Source organism: Dendrobium catenatum, unplaced genomic scaffold (assembly GCF_001605985.2).
Source record: "Dendrobium catenatum unplaced genomic scaffold, ASM160598v2 fragScaff_scaffold_827, whole genome shotgun sequence".
Classification (NCBI taxonomy): Eukaryota; Viridiplantae; Streptophyta; class Magnoliopsida; order Asparagales; family Orchidaceae; genus Dendrobium; species Dendrobium catenatum.
The window spans coordinates 84,339-109,059 of NW_021319289.1; the positions used below are offsets into that span (position 1 = coordinate 84,339).

Sequence of the window (24,721 nt, forward strand, 5' to 3'; positions counted from 1 at the left end):
GCCTTTGCACAATTCCAGTAAAAAACGCCTCGATGCTTACGCATCGAGTTTTTTTTATGAGGCTTGCGCCTCAACTTGGTTGAGGCCCGCGTACCTCGCCTCACTGGCATGATGCTTACGCCTCACGCTATATATATTAAAACTTACATAAATCTTGAAGTAAATGCCCGACATTGGACTCTATAGGAGAGGAGGAAGGGGAGAGAGCAGTTCATCATAATGATGATTCAAATGAAGAACCCCTTAGTGATTGCAGTGCTGATGACTTATGAGTTCTTATGTGATATGTCATTGCTATTTATTTTTGGAAATTTGAATTATATGTTAATGAAAAGAATACTGGGATTTGGGAAAGATAGAATTTTGAGTGGAACTATATTTCATGTTGTTTTATTATTGGGATATTTTGATTTCACTTCATATCTTATGATTTTTTATGTTTTATATTATTCACTCATTAGTATATAAAAAACTTATCATTTTATGTTTACGCAATATTTTGATTTTGAGGCTTACGCCTCGCCTCACAAATGAAAAAGCCTCAATACCCGAATATGTAATTTTAAACATTGATCATCACTTTATCACCAAGCTTTTGATGATGATCATAATGGAGTTAAACATACCATAATTTTATCAACAGTTTTAAATTTCACAAACTTCCCATTCATATTAGTGTAAATCTTGTAATTGGCATAATTAATATCTAGTTTTTTACAAATTTTATAATGCAAATCATACATATATTGTGTGAATAATTGAGCAAATTTGTTATGCCTACATTCTATAAAAAGGTCAACAAGAATTATAGGTTTTCCAAATTGATATCCTATCAGGCTATCACAATGTCAAATGGATTCATGTCCAAATATATATTGATAGATGAATTTTATGCAACCCAATCATAAATAATATAAAATCTCACCCAGATATAAGATACAAGTACTATTTATAGATTTCCGATCTCCTAAGCTAGTAAATTTGGTTGAGACAATATCTGTTCAGAAGTTTCAACTAAATTTACAAGATAAAAAATAGTCGTAGCCATCATTTAAAGCTTCTAAATATTTATTCCACAGTCCAATCAGTCTGTGAAAAAACTATCAATCGTGATAACAATCGAACCAAGTGGACACAAGTAGAACCACAACCTTGAAGTCTCTACAAATACAACAAGTTTAAGGAAACCCACAACCATCAACCTTAGTTAAAATACAATACAAAGAAGAAATGAAAACTTTCACATCAATTCAAATTCTACTGCCCCAAATAAAATACTCCAAATTCCCTAACCAAAAGAACCAGGGTATAAATTCAAAAACCACCGCCCAAATCTAACAACAAGACCATTAGTAAATGTGCATACTATAGTACTATACCACTTTAGAACCTTCATTTTTAGTTAAGTTAGTCAACGTTCAATCTTTATTATACATCTCCTTTTGTGCATTTCTCTCTTCAAGTTAAACCACCTTGTAAAACTAAAACAATATATACCAAATACATTAAGCTTCCACAAATGTCGGTGTCTAAATAGGGTTGATGTCAAGTTAAACCAACTTGTAGAATTAAAACAATATATACCCGATACATTAAGCTTCCACTAAGTCTACTTCTACTTCTACCATCCATATTTTTGTAAAAAGAATGCTTGCATGGCTCAAATCCATGGGCCCGAGATCAAAATAAAGGCAACATATCTACTTCTCAAAACCTTTTTTTTTTTCATGGATAACTTTGATGAGAAACTGAATCCTATTTCATTTCACCCTTCCTAGTTATCCTTATCCTTCTTGTATCTTGCTTCGGCACTTTATAATTAAAGTTAAATTTTTCTGATATCATTATAATTCTTGGATCTCTTTCTAGACAAAAATCTACTTCACGTTGTGTTAATTTGTATTATAGCTTAATCACTTGTGGTACTGGACTCATAGCTAATGATAGTCAACAATTGCAAACTTCTTCACCCTTGCTCCAATTCCTAACTGAAGAATTTACACAAACATCTTGTTCACAACTGATATACTCAACACCAAAATAGTAACATGAGGCACAATTGTCCATTTGTTGCATAGGAGAGGAATGATATCTAGCTTCTCTCTTTCATTCAAATTTCACAATGGTCTAGTATATTTTTCTTTCTTCATTGGCTCTACAGTTAACCAATCTCAGCAGTTTAAATGAGTTGAAACAAATAATCAGAACAGTGCTTCATTATGCTGACTGAATGGCATTGATTCTAAACTATGAAAAAAAAAGAAAAAAAACTAATATTATGAAGTACAAAGACGCATTCCCATCATATCATGAAACTTCTTGTGTGTCACAACTATATCTGACCAAACTTCTACTTTGAATCAAAGTACTCATGGTACATATAAAATCTTACATACATACCACTTTATATTACTCTATTTACATATTTAACATCTAAAACTATAATATTACATAAATACCACCCATAGTTCATTTTTATATCATATATGAGTGATAGAAATGAAATATATGAGTGGTAGGAAGGAAATATGAGTGGCATATTTGATATTAAAATTGAATAGGGTGGTATGTATGTAATATTAAAATTTTGAGTGTTAAATATATAAATAGGATGGTATAAAGTGGTATTTATGTAAATTTCCCTTAAGAAGATTAAATTTCAGTTGAATGCCTTACAAAAATATGCATTATCATAATCAAAATGAAATACAGACATGGATTAAATAAGCAAGTTCACTATTCTTGTGCATTATAGATTAATGACGGAACACCTGAATGGGAGAAGATTGCAAATGAGGCTGCAAGAACAATTCCAGGAAGGGAAAACGGAGGAAATTGTGACATCAAAAATCTAAGTAGAGGATCAAAAATATATCTTCCAGTTTTTGTGGAAGGTGCAAACCTCAGTACAGGTGACATGCACTTCTCACAAGGTGATGGTGAAGTTTCATTTTGTGGAGCAATAGAGATGAGCGGTTTTCTAGAACTCAAGTAAGTATAGTATCTCTTTATTAAGTATCTCTTTATGATTGAAAAATGCTAGGAGAATAAAAAAATTCAACCATCAAATAATTACTATATTCAAATTATTACATATACTAACCATTTATAATAAAAAGCTACAATATTATTATTGTTATATTATGTCAATATTAAGAATATTCAAACTTCTTATAATTTTCTTTACTGTTATCTTCTCTTACCTATATATAAGCCTATATGCTTGCACTACAAAGAAAATTAGATGTGGTCTTACAAATTCTCTCTTCCTCTCTTTCTAACATGAAATCAGATCCATCAAGTTCCATTCTCAAGCACTACATGTGCTTGAAACCCACTATTCATCACTCATATTGTATCCACCAAGCCTATGTATGCGCACATGTTTGTCCATGTAATCTTCAATACTTCCAAACCACGTGATACACCCTCCAATTACATCCACTATCAAGACTCAGCCCTCCAATCTCCCTCATGCACATTGGCCTTATGTGTCCATCTATTGCATCACAACATTCCACAACTTTTCGAATTCATGTAATCATGCATGCTTACTATGATTCTCTATGTAGAATTCACCATTTCTCTAATATTTTCGCTGGGCATTACACGAGTATGCCTTCTTGATCCTCATTCATGTGATTTGAGCTCGTCAATGAAGCCATTTGCAAGATGCCCCAAGCAATCGCATCACTAACATCCAAAATTAATGCACATTTCTCCTATTTTTATGCCTATTATGTCACCAAACACTACATACAACTGATTTCATCCTCAAACCTTCAAGTCTTCTCTATTCTTACAATATTCATTAACCTCAACAAGTTACTTGTGTTCTCTAGCGGTGACTGCACCTTTTATCCTTTCTATGTATACCTCTCCATCGACGTTTATTATTTATAATCTTCGTCGACACTCACTCGATACTATTATTTGAAAATCTTATATATGTCATATGTAGTATGAATCTCATTTCTGACTATTGCATCATATTCACACTTATCTCTTTTTCTTGTATTGGTTGCACTCTATTGTAACACTCACAACTATTGGGCAACTAAACCTTCAGCTATTTCATCTTTTAGTCGTTAGTGTATCCAAACTCATGTTGACATCTTCTATGTCACCCCATGTTTGTGCATACGTAAAGGGGGCTTACCACATCTAAATTATCACACGTGTAAACTATTTATAGTAGTACTCTACATAACTTATTATTGTTATAGTTCCTTCCTATTGAGGATATACTCTTTTATTATTTTTTTCTCTTGCCTATATATCAGTATATATATGTTTGTAAAAAGAAGACAATTTAATAAATATATGGTCAATTTTACTTTTCTCTCCCTTTCACTAAACCTTGCAGAAAAGTTAAAATTGAAGTACTTATTAGTTATTACCACTTGAGATATACTACAGAGAACGAAAATTTTTTGAGGTGCTGAAACTTGAATAATGAGATTTACATTGTTCCTTAAACACAAAAAGATCAAATCTTTGAGGCCGCGTGTACATGCAGACTGAGATAGCTAACGAATAAAGGATAAGCAACTCAGTGCCCAAGTCTAAGGAGAAAAGCTGAATCAAATAACTTGCCCAGGCCATGCTAGATCTGTGAGCTCGCAAGTGCCAACAGTTAGGTGGCCAAGGACAGAAATTGACTAAGATTAAACAAATTAACGTAAAGTGTACTGTAACTTTTTTAAAAAACTTTATTTTTCAGCATGTCTAGATTTGAGTTTTTAATTTTTTTTTTTATTATTGTTCTTCCTCTTCCAAAGATTAATGTGACATCATCTGAAAATGATACTCAAAATATATTTAGGTGCATCGTTTGAACAACAAAATATAAAAAATATGCCCTAACTTCGATTGCTTTTTTTTTTTTTTCAGGTGCGAGATAATAAGGGGCGGAATGAAAGAATACCTCACCCCAATGGGGCCAACCGCGCTGCACGTGAATCCGATCTTCGAGATCGGGCCAGTGGAGCCTCGATTCTCAGAGTGGCTGGTGTTCGAGGGCATCAGCGTGGACGAAAGCGGGCGGCAGCATTTCATGGACGCTACATTAGCCTACAAGCGCGCCGTGCTCAATGCCATTGACTACCTCTACAAATTCGGCTACTCCAAGGAGCAGGCTTACCTCCTCCTCTCTTGTTGCCCCTGTGAAGGCCGTATCTCCGGCATCGTTGACGCTCCCAATGCAGTCGCCACCATTGCTATCCCCATCGCCATTTTCGACCAGGTCCGCTCTTCATCTCCTTCCCTTCTCAAGGGCAGCCCTTCTCAAGTCAGAGCATCCGCGGCACAATTCGACCGCTTTTTAACAGCTGTTAAAAAATGAAAGGATAATTTTTCAATCACAGTTTAATAATAATAATAATAATAAATAAATAAATAAATAAAAGAGGCAATGAATAAATAAACTGTTATTAATTTTTCTACAATTAAAAAAAATGTTTTTAACTGTTTTACATAAAAAATCACTATATTTGCATGAGGTGCTTAAAATGATCAAATATCATAAGGTGAAAATTGAATCTTTGTGCATTGTATTTATTTTAAGATAAATTAAAAAAAAATTGATAATATTCTAATTCAATTTTTTATTTATAAAAGATCATTTGGTTCTAATTTTTCTAATATAATATTAATAAAATAATATTTATTTATAATACTAAAAAATATGACTACACTTCACTTTACATTTTTTATGATGTTATGTCATCTCATATATTAGAAAATATTCATTTATTTTTTAAAATAATAATTAAATGTCTTAAATAATAAATTTTAGGTGTAATATATATAAATGCTAAATCATTAAGTGATATGAAAATACAATAAAGAAAAACAAGTTTTTTTTTTTTTTTGGCGAAAAATTTTTGTCTGAAATCAAAAGATTTAAGTTAAAATTTTCTGGCAAATTTTTCATCAATAATTTCACAAGTATTCCTTCATTCATAAATTGAGAAAAAAGACAAAAAAAAAGACCTTTCTAATGTTCAATTTTAATTATTGTTTTAAAATTAAATTTATATTATCTAATTGAGAAGATTATAGCCAAATAAAAATTTCTCGACAAAACAAGAGGGATATGTACATAAATCTCATTTTACGAATTAGCTCATTTACGGCACAATAATGATTTATTATAGCACAATAGTGAGAAATCATATTAGAAGTTATGACACGGCTCTTTTTGATTTGTTGGTTGGAGTTTTGACTATCAACTAAGTGATTTTGAATTCAAGTCTATATATATGATACGTGTATGAATTTATCTTAATAGATCACAGAGATGAACTATTATTTACCCCTCTCTTATATTGACTTGGTTAAATTTACATTTTTACCACTATTAAACTTGTGTTATACGTACACAGGATATACGGCCAAAATCTCATAGGTCTTTGGTGGGACCAAGAGTTGTGAAGAAGCTGCCGGATGTTTTCCAATGTTCTTATGATGGAGACCTTCCCATCACTCCAAACCTAAGCAAGGCAAAAGAAAATTATTAAATATTTTAATTTTAATATATTTAAATTTATTATATTAATTTTGAGATGAATATAATTAAATATATATTATATTCATCTCAAAATTAATTTAATAAATTTAAATATATTACAATTAAATTTTGATCAAAATATTTTAATTATTATTAAAATTTTAATAAAATGTTCTGAATTGAATAAATTTCTTTTGATTATATGTTGGAACTTGGAAACAATAATTATGTTTTGTTTGATTATGCAGATGAAATAAATTGAACATTGTCCATATAATGACTTTTATAGGAAAAGAATTTATGTGATAACTAAAAGTTGTGAAAGAAAAATAGTTTGTGGGATGAACAATTAATATTTACTTGGTGTAATATTTTTGTTGGCTTTAGGGGGAAGCATTCTCAGCCACAATTCAAAAATTATTTTTTAAAATAATTAAGAAATAAACATCTTCCACAAACATTATTTTTTACTTTTTTTTTTGCCACAAAAACATTTCTTTGGATGCTATGAATTCAGTGAAAGAGAAATTAAGAAAATGAAATCAATGATTTTAATTTATAATCGATCAATAAATTTTTAAGATTTTTTATTTATTTTCTTTGATTACTCCCATAATAACACGAATTAAAACGCACTTAAGAGAACTTGGTCGTCAGGAACTTTTATTAGGTTCGGTGTAAGGACGTAGAGAAAATTTCGGTCGGAGTCAAAATCCCCAAAAAAACTCGGTATTTGCTTGGTATTGCTAGGTATTATTTGATAATAACGAGGAATACCGCTCTGTGAAGATCTATACCGAGTTATACCGAGCAATACCGAGCTGTACCGAGTTTTTGCTAGGAAAAACTCGGTATAACTTTTGTATAACTCGGTATTGCTCGGTATAGCTCGATATAACTTGGTATTGGGTCTTCACGTGATGGTATTCCTCATTATTGTTTGATATTGCTCGGTATTTCTCGTTTTTTGGTCGGATTTGGCTCCGACCGGACGTTCCTCTACGTCCGGTCGAGGAACGTCCGGTCGGAAGACGTAATAATTGTTCGATCGTCAGAGCATGAAAAATATATTTTGAAAAATAATTATTTTAATAAATTTTATTATTGAGTAGGATATAATTATAAATCCATATAAATTTTACAGTATAATATTTTCAAAATCGCTCTAAAATAAAAAATTTCATCCCATATATATATATATATATCATAATAAGAAAATTATCTTGATCATGCACAAATCTTGAAGCAAAATTGAGTTGGAAACTTCAAAGATTAAATTCAGGAGCATCTGAACTCCAATTTCAGCAAGCTTATAGTTAAACTGAGCGTCTTGGAAACACGAACCCAATGACATCAAACTCAACCCAATCCGAGCCCAAATGAGTCTGAATCAAAGACCCAAAGCGTTGTTGGGAGATTCAAACCACACCGCCGGAGTTCCTGCCGACCACCGCCGGGTTTTCTTGCCAACCACTGCCAGTTTTCCTGCCAACCATCACTTGAGTTTTACTACTGACCGTTGCTGGAGCTTTTCCCAACCACTGCCTTATTTTGGTCGATCCATTAATCATCATCAGATTTTTGTCTGTTATTAACTTACTGTAATTCTAGCATCTCCAAGTAAAGGGGCGAATCAAACGTTGTAACCAATCCATATATAGTTGAAATTTCTTATCTGGGCCAGGCCCCGTGGTTTTTCCCTTTTCGGGTTTTCCACGTAAAAAAGTTTATGGTGTTTCTCTCCCTTAATTATCTATTGGTGTGCTGGATATACGTATATTATTAAGACGCTATATTTTTACTCTACCGCCGCGTATATTTTAGTCCGCATCAATATATAATTTGAAAAGGTCGTTTCATCTTTCTGTTACATAATGTTACAGTTCATTATCAAATATTAACCAAGAAATACGAAGCAAACAATAAGGATAATATCAACATAGCGCAAGACGGGACCACTCTGACGATAATAATGAAAATCCTACTCAATTTTTTGTTTTCGTCTCAGTAAACAAGAGACTCACAATCATGGGCAGAATTCACAAAATAAAGCGATCATCTAAGCTCGGCTGCTGAGCTCCTTCACAAATTCAGGCGATGGCTCCTCCAAGTCCGAGATTGGTCGTGCCGATCGACCTCAAGAAGAAGCCATGGGAGCAGAAGTACCCTCTCCATAACCGTTGGCATCCTCGCATACCCGCAGTTGCAGAGGTGACAGAGGGAGAGTTATTTCGGGTGGAGATGATGGACTGGTCGGGAGGAAGCATTGCAGATAATGATTCTGCCATGGACATCAAATCCGTGGATTTCAACATTGTAAGTCCTCCATTCCTGAAAAAAAAAAAAAAAAAAAAAAAGCATCAGAGCATTTATGTTTTATAGTGATTCACAATTCTGTATACTACAACAACATCAAGCCTTTGTCCCATTAGGTGAGGTCGGCTACATGAATCCTTTATCGTTTTTCACCATTGCCCTATTAAAAGTCAAATTCTCGTTTAAATCTGGTAAAGAAAGATCATTTTTAATGTTTTCTAACCAAGTCTTTTTAGGTATACCTCTACCTTTCTTAACATAAGTCAATTCTAATACCTCTACTTTCCTAACCGGGTCATCGGAAGGCTGCCGTTTTATGTGAGCAAATCATCTAAGACGAATCTCTCTAATCTTATCTTCCACTGGCGCTACTCCAACCTTTTCACGGGTATAATCATTTCAGATTCTATCTCTAAGGGTAAAGCCACTCATTCTCCTAAGCATCCTCATCTCTGCAACACTTAACTTAGTATTATGCTTCTCTTTTAAAGCCGCTCATTCAGAATTCTGTATATTGATACAAAATAACCTGGAAATCTGACATTCTTTATTCAGTTGTGAAATGAAATGATGTGATCAGATAACAGGAAAAAAATAAATTCTGAATGAAAAGCATAGCTGAAAACAACCAGAGAATATTATTGATAGTTTGTAGTGATTCTGATTTCTGGTATGATTCATGCAGAGCAATTAAACTTTGCTAAGATGGAAAGTTCACTCAAAGCCGTGATATTGGTAAGAGAAAAGAACTTCAAATGAGAGACTAAAAGTATATTGGTATAAAAGAAAATTCAGGTCTAGAAGAAGTAGAGCTTGTGCAAGAGAAATAATGACTGAAAACCACATAAGCCCCAAGAAACCAACCAGGCCTTCATGGTGGCTGGCGATAAAGATGATGGAACACAGTTTTAAAGAACAAATAGGGCACTATTTTCAGTAATCAATTACTGCAATAAGAGCCAATGATACTCCTTCAGGCTCCAATGGAACTGGCTAACAAGCTTCTGCCATGACTACAACTTCACAAAGTTAAAAATAGTAAAGTTCCAAACACAAGATGATGAGTACTTTCTTCAGATCACTCTTGTTGGAATTTGTGATTGTCGATCCATCTAAGAATCCATTTTCCACTCAATAATGATTATGAAAGCAAGAAAAAAAACTTTTGATCTCCAAAACCAAAGAATTTATTTTATTAACAACATAATAGAATTCAGATACAGGGTAAATATCAATGTGGACAAGCGACCCAATGCTTCACAAAATATGAAGTCTATAGTAAACAGATATTGATTTGTACTTGTTATACATATTTTGTTTTAGGAATCAGAATAAAAAGAATAATACAAAGTAAAAATATAAATATATTTTTAACAAAGATTTACATCAAAGGGTCAAAATGAGGCATGTAAAGGATTATTTCTCATAAATATGAGAATATTATGCATAAAATACATGTACTATACTTTGGAAATAAAGAGTGAGTACTTTCCCAATGTTTATTGTAACTAAATGCGGGCAGATAAGAGAGAGAAAGAGTTGTCTTCCAAAGCAGCCTTGGAATCATAAGTAGATCAAAGCTTCTCCAACTTGATTGACCAGTTTGTTTAACAAAAGATATAGATGGTGACATCATAATTCATTGCATATTACCTAACCAGGCATTAAAATCTTGTGCAGGGACATTATCTCAGTGGGCCTATAAGAGTTCTAGACAAAGAAGGGGTCACTGCAAAACCAGGTGATCTTCTAGCGGTAGAAATCTGTAACTTAGGTCCCCTCCCTGGAGATGAATGGGGTTATACAGCAACCTACGACAGAGAAAATGGAGGTGGATTATTGACAGACCACTTCCCCAGTGCAATAAAAGCTATCTGGTATTTTGAAGGAATATACGCATACTCGCCCCACATACCAGGTGATCTTCCAAGATTATTGCCCTGCTTCAGCAAAATAGCTAAAAAATTGTTTTTGAAAGTAAAGATTGATGCTAGGAAACTTATGTTATGTAAAACAGGTGTCCGCTTTCCCGGTCTAAATCATCCAGGAGTAATTGGGACTGCGCCATCCATTGAACTCCTCAACATTTGGAACGAAAGGGAAAGGAAGTTGGTTGAAAAAGGCCCCAGTTCTCTTAAGATATGTGAAGTTGTGCACCAGAGGCCACTGGCAAACCTACCAACAAAAAGAAGTTGCCTCCTCGGACTGGTAAGATGAAAATCTTTGAACATGAGTCTGAGATCGCTTGAATATAATCACCAAAGAAAGTTTAATTAATTTGATTTTTTCCCATCATTTGAAACTTCAAAAGCTTTTACGTCAAGCAGCAAACAAGTGAAATGCTTTAGTTGAAGTGTCATATTACATTACTAGTATAAAGAGGATTTCTAAAAGAAAATTTGGGGGCTCGTAGGGGATGAATCCTACCTTTAAGTACTTACCATAGAAAATCAAAATTGGGAGGGAATTAGGGAAGTTTATTTAGGGAAAGAGAGCTGATTTAAATTCAAATTTGGGAGGTAATTCGGAAGGTTTATGTTAGACCGGTCCAGCTGGTCCATATGGGAATGGCTCAACGTAACAGAGGCGGAAGAGTTCGCCTCCTGCATGAGCTGCATAAGCCGCAAGATCTAAGTGAGTTGTTTTGGAAGGATTTTGAGGGAGTTAGGAGAGAAATTTGAATGTATGGACTGTTTAGATTTTTTTTTTTTATTGTACACATTAAATAGAGTATTTTCCTAGGGTTAGGACATCTTGAATTTGGCTCAAATTTGAGATCTCTTAGGTTTAGGTGTTTTTGGGCTCTAGCGGAGTCTAGAGATTTGGGAGATATAGATCCTCCTCTCGAATAGAGGATCAATTGTATCTTGGTATTTTTCCATTTCTATTTCATCAAATAATACAAATTATCTATTGTTTTATTGTTTTTGTGTGGATTCTTGAGGAGAATTGTTTGTTGTTTTCCAAAGATTGATAGGAAATTCTTGAGATATTCAAGTGTTTCCTATTAAATTGGTATCAAAGCAGTGTCCGGGGCTGTTTGGGCTGATTCCTGCAGCAGTTTTTTCTCCATCAGACCGCTGTTTTTGTGGTAGAAATCCGAATTTTCGAGTCTAAGCAGTGTTCGGGGCTGTTTGGGTTGATTCATGCAGCAGTTTTTCTTCTTCGAACCACTGTTTTTGCTGTTTTTGTTGTGGAAATCTTAATTTTCAAGCCTAACATAGGTACAAAGACTTATGGTTGGAAGAAAAGTAGAAGTATTGAAAGGGAGAGATTGGACAAATAAAATTTGAAATTTCAGATCTCCAAACTCAAGTTTCAGATTTAAAAAAGGATGTTTCAGCCATCCATGATAAGTTCGATTCGAAATTAAGTTCGAATCAAAATTTTCCATCTTGGAGGAGATGTTGAAAAAAGTGCTTGAGGGTCAAACCAACAGCCATCGGAGATGAGGGAAGGTGTTGATAGCCAAGGAAGTGGGAAAAATCCTAAGCCAATCAGAAGAAGGGAAGAGCAAGAGGGGAAGATTTTAGAGGGAACAGAAAAAATGCCTCCCCTAGGGCCTATTCCTAAGGAGGAATCCGGTAGAAGGTATGTGGAGAGGCATGAGAGGGTTGGGCATGAATGGAGGGATGTTGAATTTGAAAGGAGAGGGGCTAAATTTGAAAGGTGAGGACTTGATTATGATCGAAGAGGTGCCGAATTTTAAAGGAGAGGGGTTGAATATGATCGAAGGGGTTCTGAATTAGAAGGGAGGAGGCGGGTTTGTGATGAAAGGTTTGGGTGCGAGCGGAGAAGGGATGATTGACATAATTGCGGGGGGGGGGGACCACCCCCTTGGGGAATGGAAAATTGTTAAGGAAGCAGGGTTAACGGAGGAGATCTGAGAGTAAGGAAACTATAGATGCCTATTTTTTAGGGAGAGGATGCACATGGGTTGATCTACAGGGTGGAAATGTACTTTACTATCAACAGGTTGACAGAGGAGGAGAGACTGACGGCAGCTAGACTATGTTTAGAAGGGAAGGCTTTGGCTTGGTACCAGTGTAAGGACATGCGGCGACCTATACGGAGTTGGAGGGAGTTCAAGGATTGCCTATTAGAATGATTCCGAACTGGCAAGGGATGAGACTTTTACGAGTAGTTCTTAGCTTTGACACAAGATAATTTTGTGATAGAGTACCGAGAGAGGTTCGAATATCTTGCTAGCCAATTTGACCGACTTTTTAAGATTATGTTAGAGGGGAACTTCATGAAGGGACTGAAACTAGAGATTCAGGCAGCAGTTAGAGTGATGAGGCCTCGTAACTTGGGAGAGGCTATAGAGCTAGCTCAGTTGGTGGAAGATCAGAGGCATCTAGGGAGAAACGGGAGGCAACAGCTCAGGAGGCTCGTACAGAGGGACCGTTTAGAGATTTCCTTTTGAATTGTAAGCAACTATGCATTAAATAATTGGTTTTCCTAGGATTAGAGAATCTTGAATTTGGCTGAAATTTGAAATCTCTTAGGTTTAGGTTTCTTTTGGGCTCTAGCGGCATCTAGAGAATCGGGAGAGATCGATCCTCCTCTCGAATTGAGTATCACTTGTATCTTGTTTGTTTTTCTTTAGTTAGTTTATTTTTCTCAATAAAGTGGGTTGTTTGTCTTTGATTTTTTATCTACTTGTTGAGTATTCTTGCTAATTTCGTCAAGATCGTTAGGTTTCACTTGAGATCTTCAAGTGTTTCCTATCATTCTACTTTGTATAAAGGTATTAAAAGTGCACAGAAAATCAAAGCCTTGTCATATGATGTGAATAATTATCTGGGTACGGTTTGATTGCCTTTAAAAAACGCGCATTAACAGAATCATGCTAAAATCAAAATTAGATCAAATTGTCAAGTTCATTATCCTCTGAATTGTAGATTAATGAAGGAACGTCTGAATGGGAGAAGGTTGCAACTGAGGCTGCAAGAACAGTACCTGGAAGGGAAAATGGAGGAAACTGTGACATAAAAAATCTAAGTACTGGATCAAAAATATATCTTCCAGTTTTTGTTGAAGGTGCAAACCTTAGTGCAGGCGACATGCACTTCTCTCAAGGTGATGGTGAAATTTCACTTTGTGGAGCAATAGAGATGAGCGGATTCCTAGAACTCAAGTAAGTATTGCACTTCTTGATTTATTAAAGGTAACATTTTTTCTAGCATTTATCCTAAAATATGGCATAAAAACAATAAATTAAGCCACCATAGATAACATGAAGAGTCCATACTATGAATTCCTCATGACAAATTAAACATTTAAACCCAAAAATCTGTAGCATTTGACAACCATTATACAATAAAGATGCTTTATTCTTATTATTATTATTTTTTACAAAACCAAGATGCTTTTCAAAACATCATTTTTAGACCAATTTCTAGACTTTGACCTTTAAAATAATATTTAAGGATTGGTTGGACAAGCCAATGCTAAACCCAACCCATGATATGGATTAGATGTAAATTCTTTTTTACAAACATAAGTACACTAACTAAGAAAGCACTGAGAAATCTTCAGTATTTCTCTGTGAAAAGAAGAGCAGGGTAGCCCTCCCCTACCTCCCAACCCTCTAATTATTGCAATATTGGGTGATAGAAAGGCAGTAAATTTTACATGGTCGTTTCCTCTAGCCACCTATAACCTATCCTCAAACATCAAATGGTACTTTTCTTTGTAAATAAAGTTGAAGTCACAACTTCCTTGAAAAATCCTTCAAGTAATGAAATAAGTAGATTCATTTTTATATATTATTCAAGGATCATATGTATTAGATTACATTTAATCCATAATTTTCTTATGTAAATATTCTGTATTCCTAATTTTAGTAGGATCATTTTCTCCAACCAAAAAAAAAAGTAGGAAATCTTTGTGAAAAAAACCATGACCATCAAGGAAAATAATTTGTACCCATGAAAGAAAGTGAAGGAATTCCATAGCCTCCATTTTTTTCACTCGAGGTTTCTTTGAGAAGAGAGAAAATATGGCTTTCTCACACTTAGTGATCTTTGCTCGGGATGAAAAGTTATAAGTTTCTTGACAAGAAACAACAAAAATGACCTTCAACTAAAAAAAAACAAAAAATGGCTTGTCTTCATATAATAATTCTTAATTAAATGAAAGGTTCTCTCTTTAGAGCCAAAAAATGAATATCATACTTCTCCATTTCTACGAAATTGCCACTTTCTTAAACTTAAAAACTAACTGTGGATATCTAAAAAAAAGGAAAGAGTATCATCAACTAGTGCTCTTAGGATACACATTAAGACGCCCGAATGCACCTTAGAGATCACAATAGGAAAAGCAGTAGTATTCATATTATAAAAGATGATCACATTATAATTGATTTTTTTTTTCATCTTTACACATTCTCTAGATATTTGAAAGCCTGTAGATCATTAGATACAGTAAATGCTTCTTCGATATATTAAGGGCATATACTTGTCAAATGAAAAAGGTAAAGAAAAAAATGAAATGGAGGAAGCAGGAATTTAAGATTTTCTGTAGTAACAAGTGGAAAAATCAATGGAAAGGAAAGCACCAACTTTCCTTCACCTTCACAGCTTTCTTAGGCAAATAAGCATGCTAAAATAAAATTAGAACCCTAAGGACATGCTCTGAAATACTATTTTGTAACTAAAATGCTGATCCTCATTGCACATTAACGGGTCCGACTAACCCCACGTTGAATGTAGGCTGGGCATAAACATTTGGAGTTCTGTATGTCGCGACAGGCCTTAACCATTAACCATTAATCAAGTCTTGAGTATCTTGATCATCTCTGATTTTTGAGTCCTAAAACCTTTCAGTTCCCATATCCTGATTATCATTTCTTTACACTTGCAAACAACGCTTTGTCCCATATCCAGCAAAGAAATATCCTTTAACAATATTTAAACAAATTCACTGAGCAATGTTAAAAAACCAATGACGTATATATTGCATAGGGCAATCGCAAATACATTGTCAATCAAATATCCAAACCTAAACTTTTCTAAATTTTTCTTTGAGGTGCGAGATCATAAGGGGCGGGATGAAGGAATACCTAACCCCAATGGGGCCAACCGAGCTGCACGTAAACCCTATCTTCGAGATTGGGCCAGTGGAGCCGCGATTCTCAGAGTGGCTGGTGTTCGAGGGCATAAGCGTGGACGAGAGCGGGCGGCAGCATTTCATGGACGCCACAGTGGCCTACAAGCGCGCCGTGCTGAACGCCATTGACTACCTCTCCAAATTCGGCTACTCCAAGGAGCAGGCTTACCTCCTCCTCTCCTGCTGCCCCTGTGAGGGCCGCCTCTCCAGCATCGTAGACGTTCCCAATGCCGTCGCCACCATTGCTATCCCCACCGCCATTTTCGATCAGGTCTGCTCTTCCTCTCTCTCCCCTAACTGTGTCTCTGTGCGTGCAATCACGCGCTGTTTATGAACAAATAGCAAATGGAATTGCGAAAATAAATTACCCCTATTTGATCAGAGATAACTGTTAATGAAATAGTATATTAATTTAGCACAAAATTTTATGTATGAATATTTCGATATAAAATATTTTAATTTATATTAAAATTAATATTTTATATAATATTTTGAATGATACCAATTAGCACAAATTAGGAGATTTTTAAGCCATTATTATAATGTTCTTAAAAAAATTTCTTATTCCGCATCGAATTCCTAAAGACTTATGGGCTTAGTTTGATTTCATGTAAACAAAGGCATAAGTGAGTTAAGTTGACTGATGACCTGGCTGTAACTTAACTCAATAAATGACTCGTGTGCCGAACTCAACGAGCCAACTGATCAAACTTGAGCCAGCATTAACTCAACTTATTAGCTCGTGAGCTAGCTCGTTCAAAAATTATTACTATAAAATATAATTAAAATACATTACATTCAGAAGTTAAAGTATAAATATATTATAAATATTTAAATTTCTTAAACAAGGAATCAATTATTATTTGAATTATAATTATCATTATCATTTTTTCATTACAAACGAGTCCATTCGAATTTGAATTTCCCATTTGTCTTTGTAAAAATAATAATTATTTACCACATAAACAATGAAAGATTATTAATGAATGGTAAAATGAATATTAAGGTTTCATTTGGGACAATTTTTTCACTGTTTTTAAAGTTATTTTCTGATTTTAAAAAAATGCAAATATATACACTTTCAATGCATGAAGGTTTTGCTTCTCACCTGCTGACTCTGTAGAATATAGATTTTTGTTATATATAATTTAGAAAACATTAATTTATTGTATTATTGTCCAATGATTGCACAGGATATTCGGCCAAAATCTGGGAGGGTGCCGGTGGGGCCAAGGGTTGTGAAGAAGCTTCCAGATGTTCTTCGATGCTCCTACGATGGAGACCTTCCAATCACTCAGAACCTAAGCAAAGATAAAGAAGACTAATTACATGCCTAAACCACAATTATGGCTTGTTTAATTATGTTAATGAAGTTAAGTGAACTTTGTTATTGTGAAGTGACTTAAATAATAAACCTTTAATTAGTATCATATTAGACTATGATGGTAAAGCTGAATTTGCCCATTAGCATTACTAAGGTTTCGTTTGAGATGATTTTTTTATTGTTTTTGAAAGCAGCTTTCTAGTACAAAAATTTTATTTCTTGTACTAAAAAGTTGTTTTAAAAAGCTTTCTAGTCCCAAATTATTGTTTTTTAAAATAGTTTTCTAGTATAAAAATTAAAGACATGATGTTGTTGTTGTATACTAGAAAACTGTTTTAAGAAGCAATAAGAAACCCGTTCCAAACGAAGCCTAAGGCTTCGTTTGGGATGGCTTTCTTATGACTCTTAAAGCAGCTTTCTAGTTTAAAAATTAAAATTTTTGTACTAAAAAGTTACTTTTAAAAAGCAGTAAGAAAGTCATCTCAAACGAAACCTAAATCAGCACTATGGCCAGCAAAAGATCCCCATTACTCTATCTACAGAGTCCTGTCAGTCCTAAACCTCCAAAATTCACGAGCTTAGGGCATCTCCAACCGAACGGCAAATACTTGTTTGCCGTTCTTGCTTTGCTCCAACCGATCTCCATTTTTGACGCCATTTGATCGCGGATGAACAGTGCGACGCCAATATTGGCGTCGCACTGTTCATCTGCGGCATTTTTTTCTCTCTACCGAACAGCTTGGGAAGAAAGGCGCGAACGAAAACGACCATTTTAGCGGCAAAATGACGTTGGATTGGAGATGAAATACGGCATTTTTTGATTTCCCTGCATTTTGGAGTGAAAAATGACATTTTCGGTTGGAGATGCCCTTATGAAGCATAAGATCATGAGGGAAGAACCCTTAAATTCCCAAGCTTTTTCATAAAAATCTGCTATGAAACGGATTGCCTTGAATGCCTTGATGGAGTCGACCTTGCCTCATTAGGGTTCATTGAAACAATGCTCTCCGGCGTCCCGGAACTACTACTCTCACCAACTTGCACCTTGCCTGACCACAGATTGCTTATTATTCTCTTTGGCATCAGACCTCCCTTTACTTTTTCACTGCTCTTGTCATCGCCATTCTCTCCACTCGCTTCAAGCTTCACAGGTTTGATTGAGACGCCATTCAATTCATCCTCAGTATTTGAGGATGCGGCAGACCTGGAACTTGCATAGGATACTGATCTGTTCTCCTGATGAACCAGCGACTGAGCCCTTCCAGATGGAAGATTAGTGCCGCAGCTACCTATGGCAAACTGCCTCAATTGCTCGAAATATAGAATCTGCACTACTATTCTTAGAGGGAGGTGATCATTCTGAGCTGCATGGATGCAGGTATCATGAGAAAGCTTATTGCAGTCCAAAAGACTGCAAATCTTCTTCTTCTCAAATTTTTTTAGGCCTGGATGCTCCTATTTCATCAGAAGAGAGACACAATTAGATGAAAAAAAACTGACAAAAATGAATCATAACTTTTCACAATGTTTATTTTATGATTTGTATGCAAATGAAGATGCATGCCATGATCAACAACGACTATGACTTGAATGCCCGATTCAATTCTTAATATGTAAAGATTTCAGCTTGATCGTTTGCAAAGTCCAAGTGATTGGTTTTATCACAGAATGTTGGAGGCTTACCTTCAAGAACATGTCGATAGCATGATAAAGTTGATTGTGAGATAGCCGTGAGGATCCTGATGCCATCTCAGCTAGTTTGATAAACTTTGAAAGGGGTAGATTAGGATCTTTTGCGACCTCAGCAAGGTACCCATCGACCAAATTCGCTACAGCTACTTTTGATCTGCTAGTCTCTGAAGCAGAACTAGTGCTTTTCTGAAGCTCTTTTGAAGTCTTCTGAGAGCTAATGTGCTCTCGCATCAAGAACTCTGCCAATATTGCTAAGAACAGTCTCTATGTCATATAGTGTGCTCTCGCCTACTGGAGCAGGAATTAATAGATCAGCCACTGATGCATCCTGCAACTGGTATCCTATTCTTTTAATCAGTTCTTTCTTGCAATTCTCACCACAATCAAGAAAGCTTTCTACTTTCAACAATTTCAGCAGAAAACTGCAAGAAACTGAATCTGAATCAGGAGGAAACAGCCAAACAATGGTTTCCAGCAAGGTCTGGTGCTTTGTTAAATCACCTCCATGACTGTTACTGAAGCCAGGAAGTCTTATGTAAGCATAAGCCTTTAAAGATTCTCCAACTACTTTACTAGAAGCTAGCCCCTTCGATTTTATCGCAATTATAACCTGCTTGTAGAATTCAATCTCAAGTTCACAGAGATCCTCAACCCACCAATCTTGGGGCACAGACTGCTTCTTCATCACATCTGAAAATGGAAGTTTCTTTCTATTATTAGTATAAGACCATTTCACTTCTGCAGGATCAATGGAAGCCTTAGAAGCTATTGACTCTATGCAACAGTGAACAATTTTCAATTCTTCAGTCCAAGGTTGTAGAATCTTTGTAGTTTGGAGAGTTATGATGGAGTCTTTCCAGCTGCGCAAAATACTGGAATTCAGAAAGACATCTATCTTATGAATCATGTTCCCTTTCTCAACAGTTTCAAGCATTTCAAGGTGCTCGGCGGCACAGCGAGCTGAAACCACATTGTATGCATTGAGGGTGAAGATCATGCCATAGCAGAATTTGGCACAAACCTCAAAGGCTGCAGAGCCACCAGGGATATCAGGAATGGCAATCTCATAGCTTCTTTCCTCATCAATAGTTGCTATCAACCTCTGCAATCTAAGGCTCTTGGACAACAGTGGAAACTGCATACAGGTGGTCAATAAATTTTTTAAAAATGCAAATTAGTTACCATTTGCTAAGTAAATAATTGTTTAGATAAAACTTCATCTAATTTCTGAAGAATAAAAAATGGGACTGCTACTATATACATCATTATGATTAGCTTTATCATAGTAATATAGGGACCCCTTAATCAATCCTTTCATTCTATAGGAAAGCAAATGATGGTAATTCTAGTTTTATTCAAATATATCATGACATATTTCAGCTACATCCATTCATTTAGTACTCTTTGCTTTCAAATGCCTGTCAACAATAATTTTATTTCCCTTCTTTCACACTTTCCAACATGCTCAAACCATCTAAATTTGCTTTGACAAAATAATTTTGATATTAACACTTTCACATTTTCCAACATATCCATCTCAAACGTTACAATTTCGCCTTACGAAAGTTAAATGTTTCTATTTTCTTTGTAGCCAAACATTCAAATCCATCCAAAAAAAGTTGTGCTTATAGATTATTTAGACAAAATTTACCTTTCTTAGCCATAATCATACTATTATGACATAGGCTTCATTTAGGACGACTTTCTTACTGCTTTTTAAAGAAGTTTTTTAGTACAAAAATTTTAGTAATAAATTTTTTTGATAAAAATGGATTAGCAGGTTAGGATTAATTGTTAGTAGGTTGAGATCTAGGAGTGCAAACAAGTCGAGTCGAGCTCGAGTCAAGGGGTGTTAGAGCTCGACTATCGAGTCATATATTGACCTTGAACTAGAGCTCGAACTAGAGTCGAGCTCAAGCTCGACTCGCAATAATGTAATGAGATTATCGAGCCTCTCATCCGGTTTTCCTGCCGGATTTTTGTTTTACCGCCCAGTTTTACCACTTGGTTTTAGCACAAGAGGAGAATAGAAGCTGCTGCTTCTGGAGAAAAGAAGGTTGCAACATTTATTAGCATTGATATTTGAGAGAAAACTTTTGAATTTGTTTGAATTTTCTTGCTGTTGAAGATTTTAACATAATTTTTCTAAAATTTAATTTTTTTTGAATTAGCATTTATTAGCTCGAGCCAAGAATACTGTTGTCGAACTTAATTGTTCTAAAACTTAATTTATTACTTTTAAGTGTAATCAAAATATTAATAATAAAAAATATTAGCTCGAAATATTGTTTTCGAGCCGGCTCACGAGCTCACGAGTCGAGACTCAACAAGCTCGAACTCGAGATTGTTTACTCAATGAGCTCCAGTTCGAGCTCGAGCTAGACACGTGAGCTCGATAAGCTCGGCTCGTGACCCCATAAAGAAGTCAAGCTCGAGCGGGCTCGGCTCACTTACAGCCCTATTGGGATCGTGTTCACTTTGTTAACCCATTTATTAAACAGGTTGGATTCGGATCAGGTCAATTTCAAATAAGACCCAAACCTGACTCGTTGGACACCCCCTATTTAATGGAGTTCAGTCACTACAAAGAGCATCAAATGAATAAAGTTTTCAAACAAAGAACAACAATACCTTGTGTAGGTAAAACTTCACATCACCCACATTAACAATAATGTCTGTTTCCAGCTCAGTTGCAGCAAACCTGCAGACAAAAATATTTACAATATCATTTCTGATTATTACCATAAAAGTAAGAAGTAAATAAGATTTAAAAAAAAAACATGGGATAGCCCTATAGCAGCACAGAAAACACGTTTATGTACAATAAAACAACGTGCAAGAACAAGCCTAATGAAAGATGAATTTAATAACTGCTTGGATCTCTTATTATAAGCCAGAAAAAGTTAGAAGGAAAAACAATTTTGCAGAACAAAGATATAAACAGAAAATAAGGTAATCAGCAAGCTGGCACATATGACATGTGAAAACTACATAATGGAGCCATAAGGTCTTCATAATTATATTAAGACACCAGAATCTCACTATATGAATATAAATACAAGTACTCGATCATTTTCTTTTTGATTAAATCCATATACTAAGAACAAAAGGAAGGCCATATTACAACTTGTCTAGTTGTATTATAAACATAGTTTTTGACAGCAATAATTGCAAATCTCATGGAATCATCAACACAATAACAAAAGTAATAACTTATTTTGTATGAGTAAATTGAAGGATGGACTTACGCTTTGTTTGAGCTTTTTAATGCTTTAGGAAACAGTAAAAAAATTGTTCCAAATGAAGTTTGAATTGGTTGCTTATTGATAGAAAATGAGGATTTAATTTAACTTAGTTTCACCTATTTCGAATGTGTAAATGAGATCATAACATTTGAAAGAGTTTTAAAGGAGCTTATTGAGTTTAAACCAAATATTGATTTCCTGCTAAATCAAAGTAAATGATGAAATCTAGCAAATTTCATATTTTTTCAATACATCTTCTCAAATTTCAAGCAACCAAATGGGCCCTAAGTCATCGATAAAAAAATAATCTAAATAATTAAAAAAAAAAACTTGATTTTTTATTTGCCTTTCCTATGTGCTCTGAAGCCAAAAAAAATCTAAAAATTTTGAATAATAACTGCACATGCATTATCAATAAATACTAGTTTACTCATTGGTCATCCAAGGGGTAAATTATTAGGTGCGGACACCGGACAGAGAGAATCATCCGGTTTTCTCTCTGTCTACAATGAAACCGCGGTCAAAGCGCTGTTGCTATAGTAAATGCGCTTTTATAGTAGACAGAGAGAAAACCGGACTGTTCTCTCCCTCCGGTGCCTTCACCTAATAATTTCTCCATCCAAGGTGACAACTCCCGTGTAATGAAATGGAGCACAAACAGGAAAACAGTTAGCAATAGCTAGAAAAAGATGATGTAACACAAAGAACAGAACTACAACCACCAAAGAAAAAAACACAGAAACTCTTTTAAAAAGGTTATAGAGTCATACCTGATATTTTCCCCATCGGACTGAAAGGCATCAGGCTTGGTTCCAAGCTTCATGTATTTCATATTTGAAGAAAATTTTGTGACCTTAAGCCTTCACCACCTCCTCACGGCTCATACCATAACAAAAAAACAAACTGGAAGCAACCATAAGAAAAATGATAAGGCTATCAATTGGAGTTTGACAAGACAATGGAGCCCTGACTGATTAAAAAGATGGAATCTTTAGCCTATACATAGGCTGAAGAAAGGAGAAAGAGATAGAACTACAATATTTCCGCACGAGTAAGAAAGGTTTGATTTTTAGGGTTTAAACGGGCATTGAATTCAACTATTTCCTTGGTATAAGCGATTGATGTTTCCCCGCCCAGAGACAAAGCCCACAGAGTCCGGAGACAAAAGGGACAGCAACTTCTCTACATTCGTAAACTAGTAAGAAGAGCAGAAACAACTACAAGCATTGAGCTAACAGCACCGTCAACTTGGAATTTCTTATCTTTTTTTTTTTAATCTCCCCTCTTTCCTCCTCGTTCAAATTCTTTTGTACCTATTTTACTCCTCTTTTGTTTTGTCAGCTATAATGGCGGAAAGCAGAACCAAATTCCTCCAACTCTGTAATCAAATCATCTGCAAAGCAAAGAGACAATAGCATCTTGGAGTGAGGAAATGAGAAGCTTAAACTGCAAAAAAGAGGCATCTTTGTAACTGAAGCATAAGAGATTAGGGGGACAAAAAACAACTACTGCAGAAAGAATCTTGGCAAGTGGAGGGAAACCTAGATCCAAACTCGGAGGTAACGAAAGCACTTGAAAGACATAGAAAAGGCCCTTGTGAATGCAAAAATCCAGAAGGAGAAAACGCCATTATAACTACAAAAAGGGGCACAAGCTTAGAACTAATGCAGTTTAAACCCAATCAGATGAAAAATCCAACCTTTGGTAAAAGGAAAGGCCTCTGATGATCAAAGGCGGAAAAAGTGGGAGACCTCTCAAATCCTCGCAAAAAACAGGAAGAACTGAGAGAATGTCGGGAAACTGACACTGCAAACTCAGTTTTTTTTTCAGCTTTAAGTGATTTCAAGCAAAAACACAAAAAAGAAGGAAATTTATCACATGTAACCAGACAGATAGCCATGAAAATCTCACTCAAGCTGAAGGAGTAAGAATAAAATCAGGTACAAAAAAAGGGAAGGCAGGTTGCGTAATCTAGAGAGAGATGAAGAGATACAATATGATGTCGAATTAAACGAAATAACATTACCGAATTTCAGGTGTCCTATAAGAATCACACTGAAAGGAATAACAGAGCAAATCAGTAATTTCCAAAAAAAAAAAAACAGAGCAAATCCGTCACCTTGGTCCCTGTCACGACCCGACCCGACGGGGACGGATCCCGTCCGAGCCGGACCGCGACCAAACCTTTTATCCAGGATCTGGCTTTGGAATTTGGTTACTGAACTGAATCTTTCTCTCACTCCCAAACAAACGCAGTGTATCTTCGATCTCGCGCGCTCTTATTTATCACATTGACAGCAGTGTAAGCCCTCTGCCTAACTTTAAATTGAGCCACAAGCAGGGGGAACCAGCTTGAATTTTGAGAGGGGGCAAAATACAACAGAAAAATAATTAAATATTTAAAAAAATTATTATATATCTATTTATTACGACAAGTTTTTTAAAAAAAAATTAAACAAGAAAAATAAAGGAAAAAAATGTAATTAAACAATCATGAAAAGCATGAAAGAGAATATTAGA

At 35.0% G+C, this 24,721-nt stretch overlaps 2 protein-coding genes, 1 long non-coding RNA gene and 1 pseudogene across 3 annotated transcripts in view; 3 read left to right on the forward strand and 1 right to left on the reverse strand.

Moving 5' to 3' along the window:
- Positions 1 to 6,763, forward strand: part of LOC110095497 (formamidase-like) — a 14,228-nt gene extending 7,465 nt beyond the window's left edge. Inside the window, exons 4-6 of the mRNA XM_020821062.2 lie at positions 2,756 to 2,991; positions 4,894 to 5,245; positions 6,387 to 6,763. Coding sequence (XP_020676721.1) covers positions 2,756 to 2,991; positions 4,894 to 5,245; positions 6,387 to 6,521 — 723 coding nt within the window. The 3' untranslated portion in view covers positions 6,522 to 6,763. The remainder of the gene's footprint in view (positions 1 to 2,755; positions 2,992 to 4,893; positions 5,246 to 6,386) is intronic.
- A 1,748-nt stretch (positions 6,764 to 8,511) lies between these two features.
- Positions 8,512 to 17,390, forward strand: LOC110095522 (formamidase-like). The gene is made up of 6 exons (XM_020821105.2): positions 8,512 to 8,827; positions 10,508 to 10,745; positions 10,845 to 11,035; positions 13,732 to 13,967; positions 15,860 to 16,211; positions 17,134 to 17,390. Exons 1-6 carry the CDS (start codon positions 8,609 to 8,611, stop codon positions 17,263 to 17,265), a joined length of 1,368 nt encoding a protein of 455 aa, XP_020676764.2. The 5' UTR covers positions 8,512 to 8,608; the 3' UTR covers positions 17,266 to 17,390.
- On the forward strand, positions 9,202 to 9,989 carry LOC114580144. Its single transcript, XR_003701434.1, has 2 exons — positions 9,202 to 9,245; positions 9,513 to 9,989. It is a non-coding gene; the product is annotated as an uncharacterized LOC114580144 (long non-coding RNA).
- A 282-nt stretch (positions 17,391 to 17,672) lies between the features above and the next one.
- Positions 17,673 to 23,327, reverse strand: LOC110095502 (annotated as a pseudogene).
- Between the last annotated feature and the right edge of the window lie 1,394 nt (positions 23,328 to 24,721).

What these genes read in the sequence shown, in the direction of transcription:
- LOC110095522 (XM_020821105.2), top strand. Translation starts at nt 8,609, where the DNA reads ATGGCTCCTCCAAGTCCGAGATTGGTCGTGCCGATCGACCTCAAGAAG. An exon ending in AATCCGTGGATTTCAACATT is followed by an intron (nt 8,828 to 10,507) that starts GTAAGTCCTCCA and finishes AATCTTGTGCAG; the next exon opens with GGACATTATCTCAGTGGGCC. An exon ending in AGCGGATTCCTAGAACTCAA is followed by an intron (nt 13,968 to 15,859) that starts GTAAGTATTGCA and finishes TTTTTCTTTGAG; the next exon opens with GTGCGAGATCATAAGGGGCG.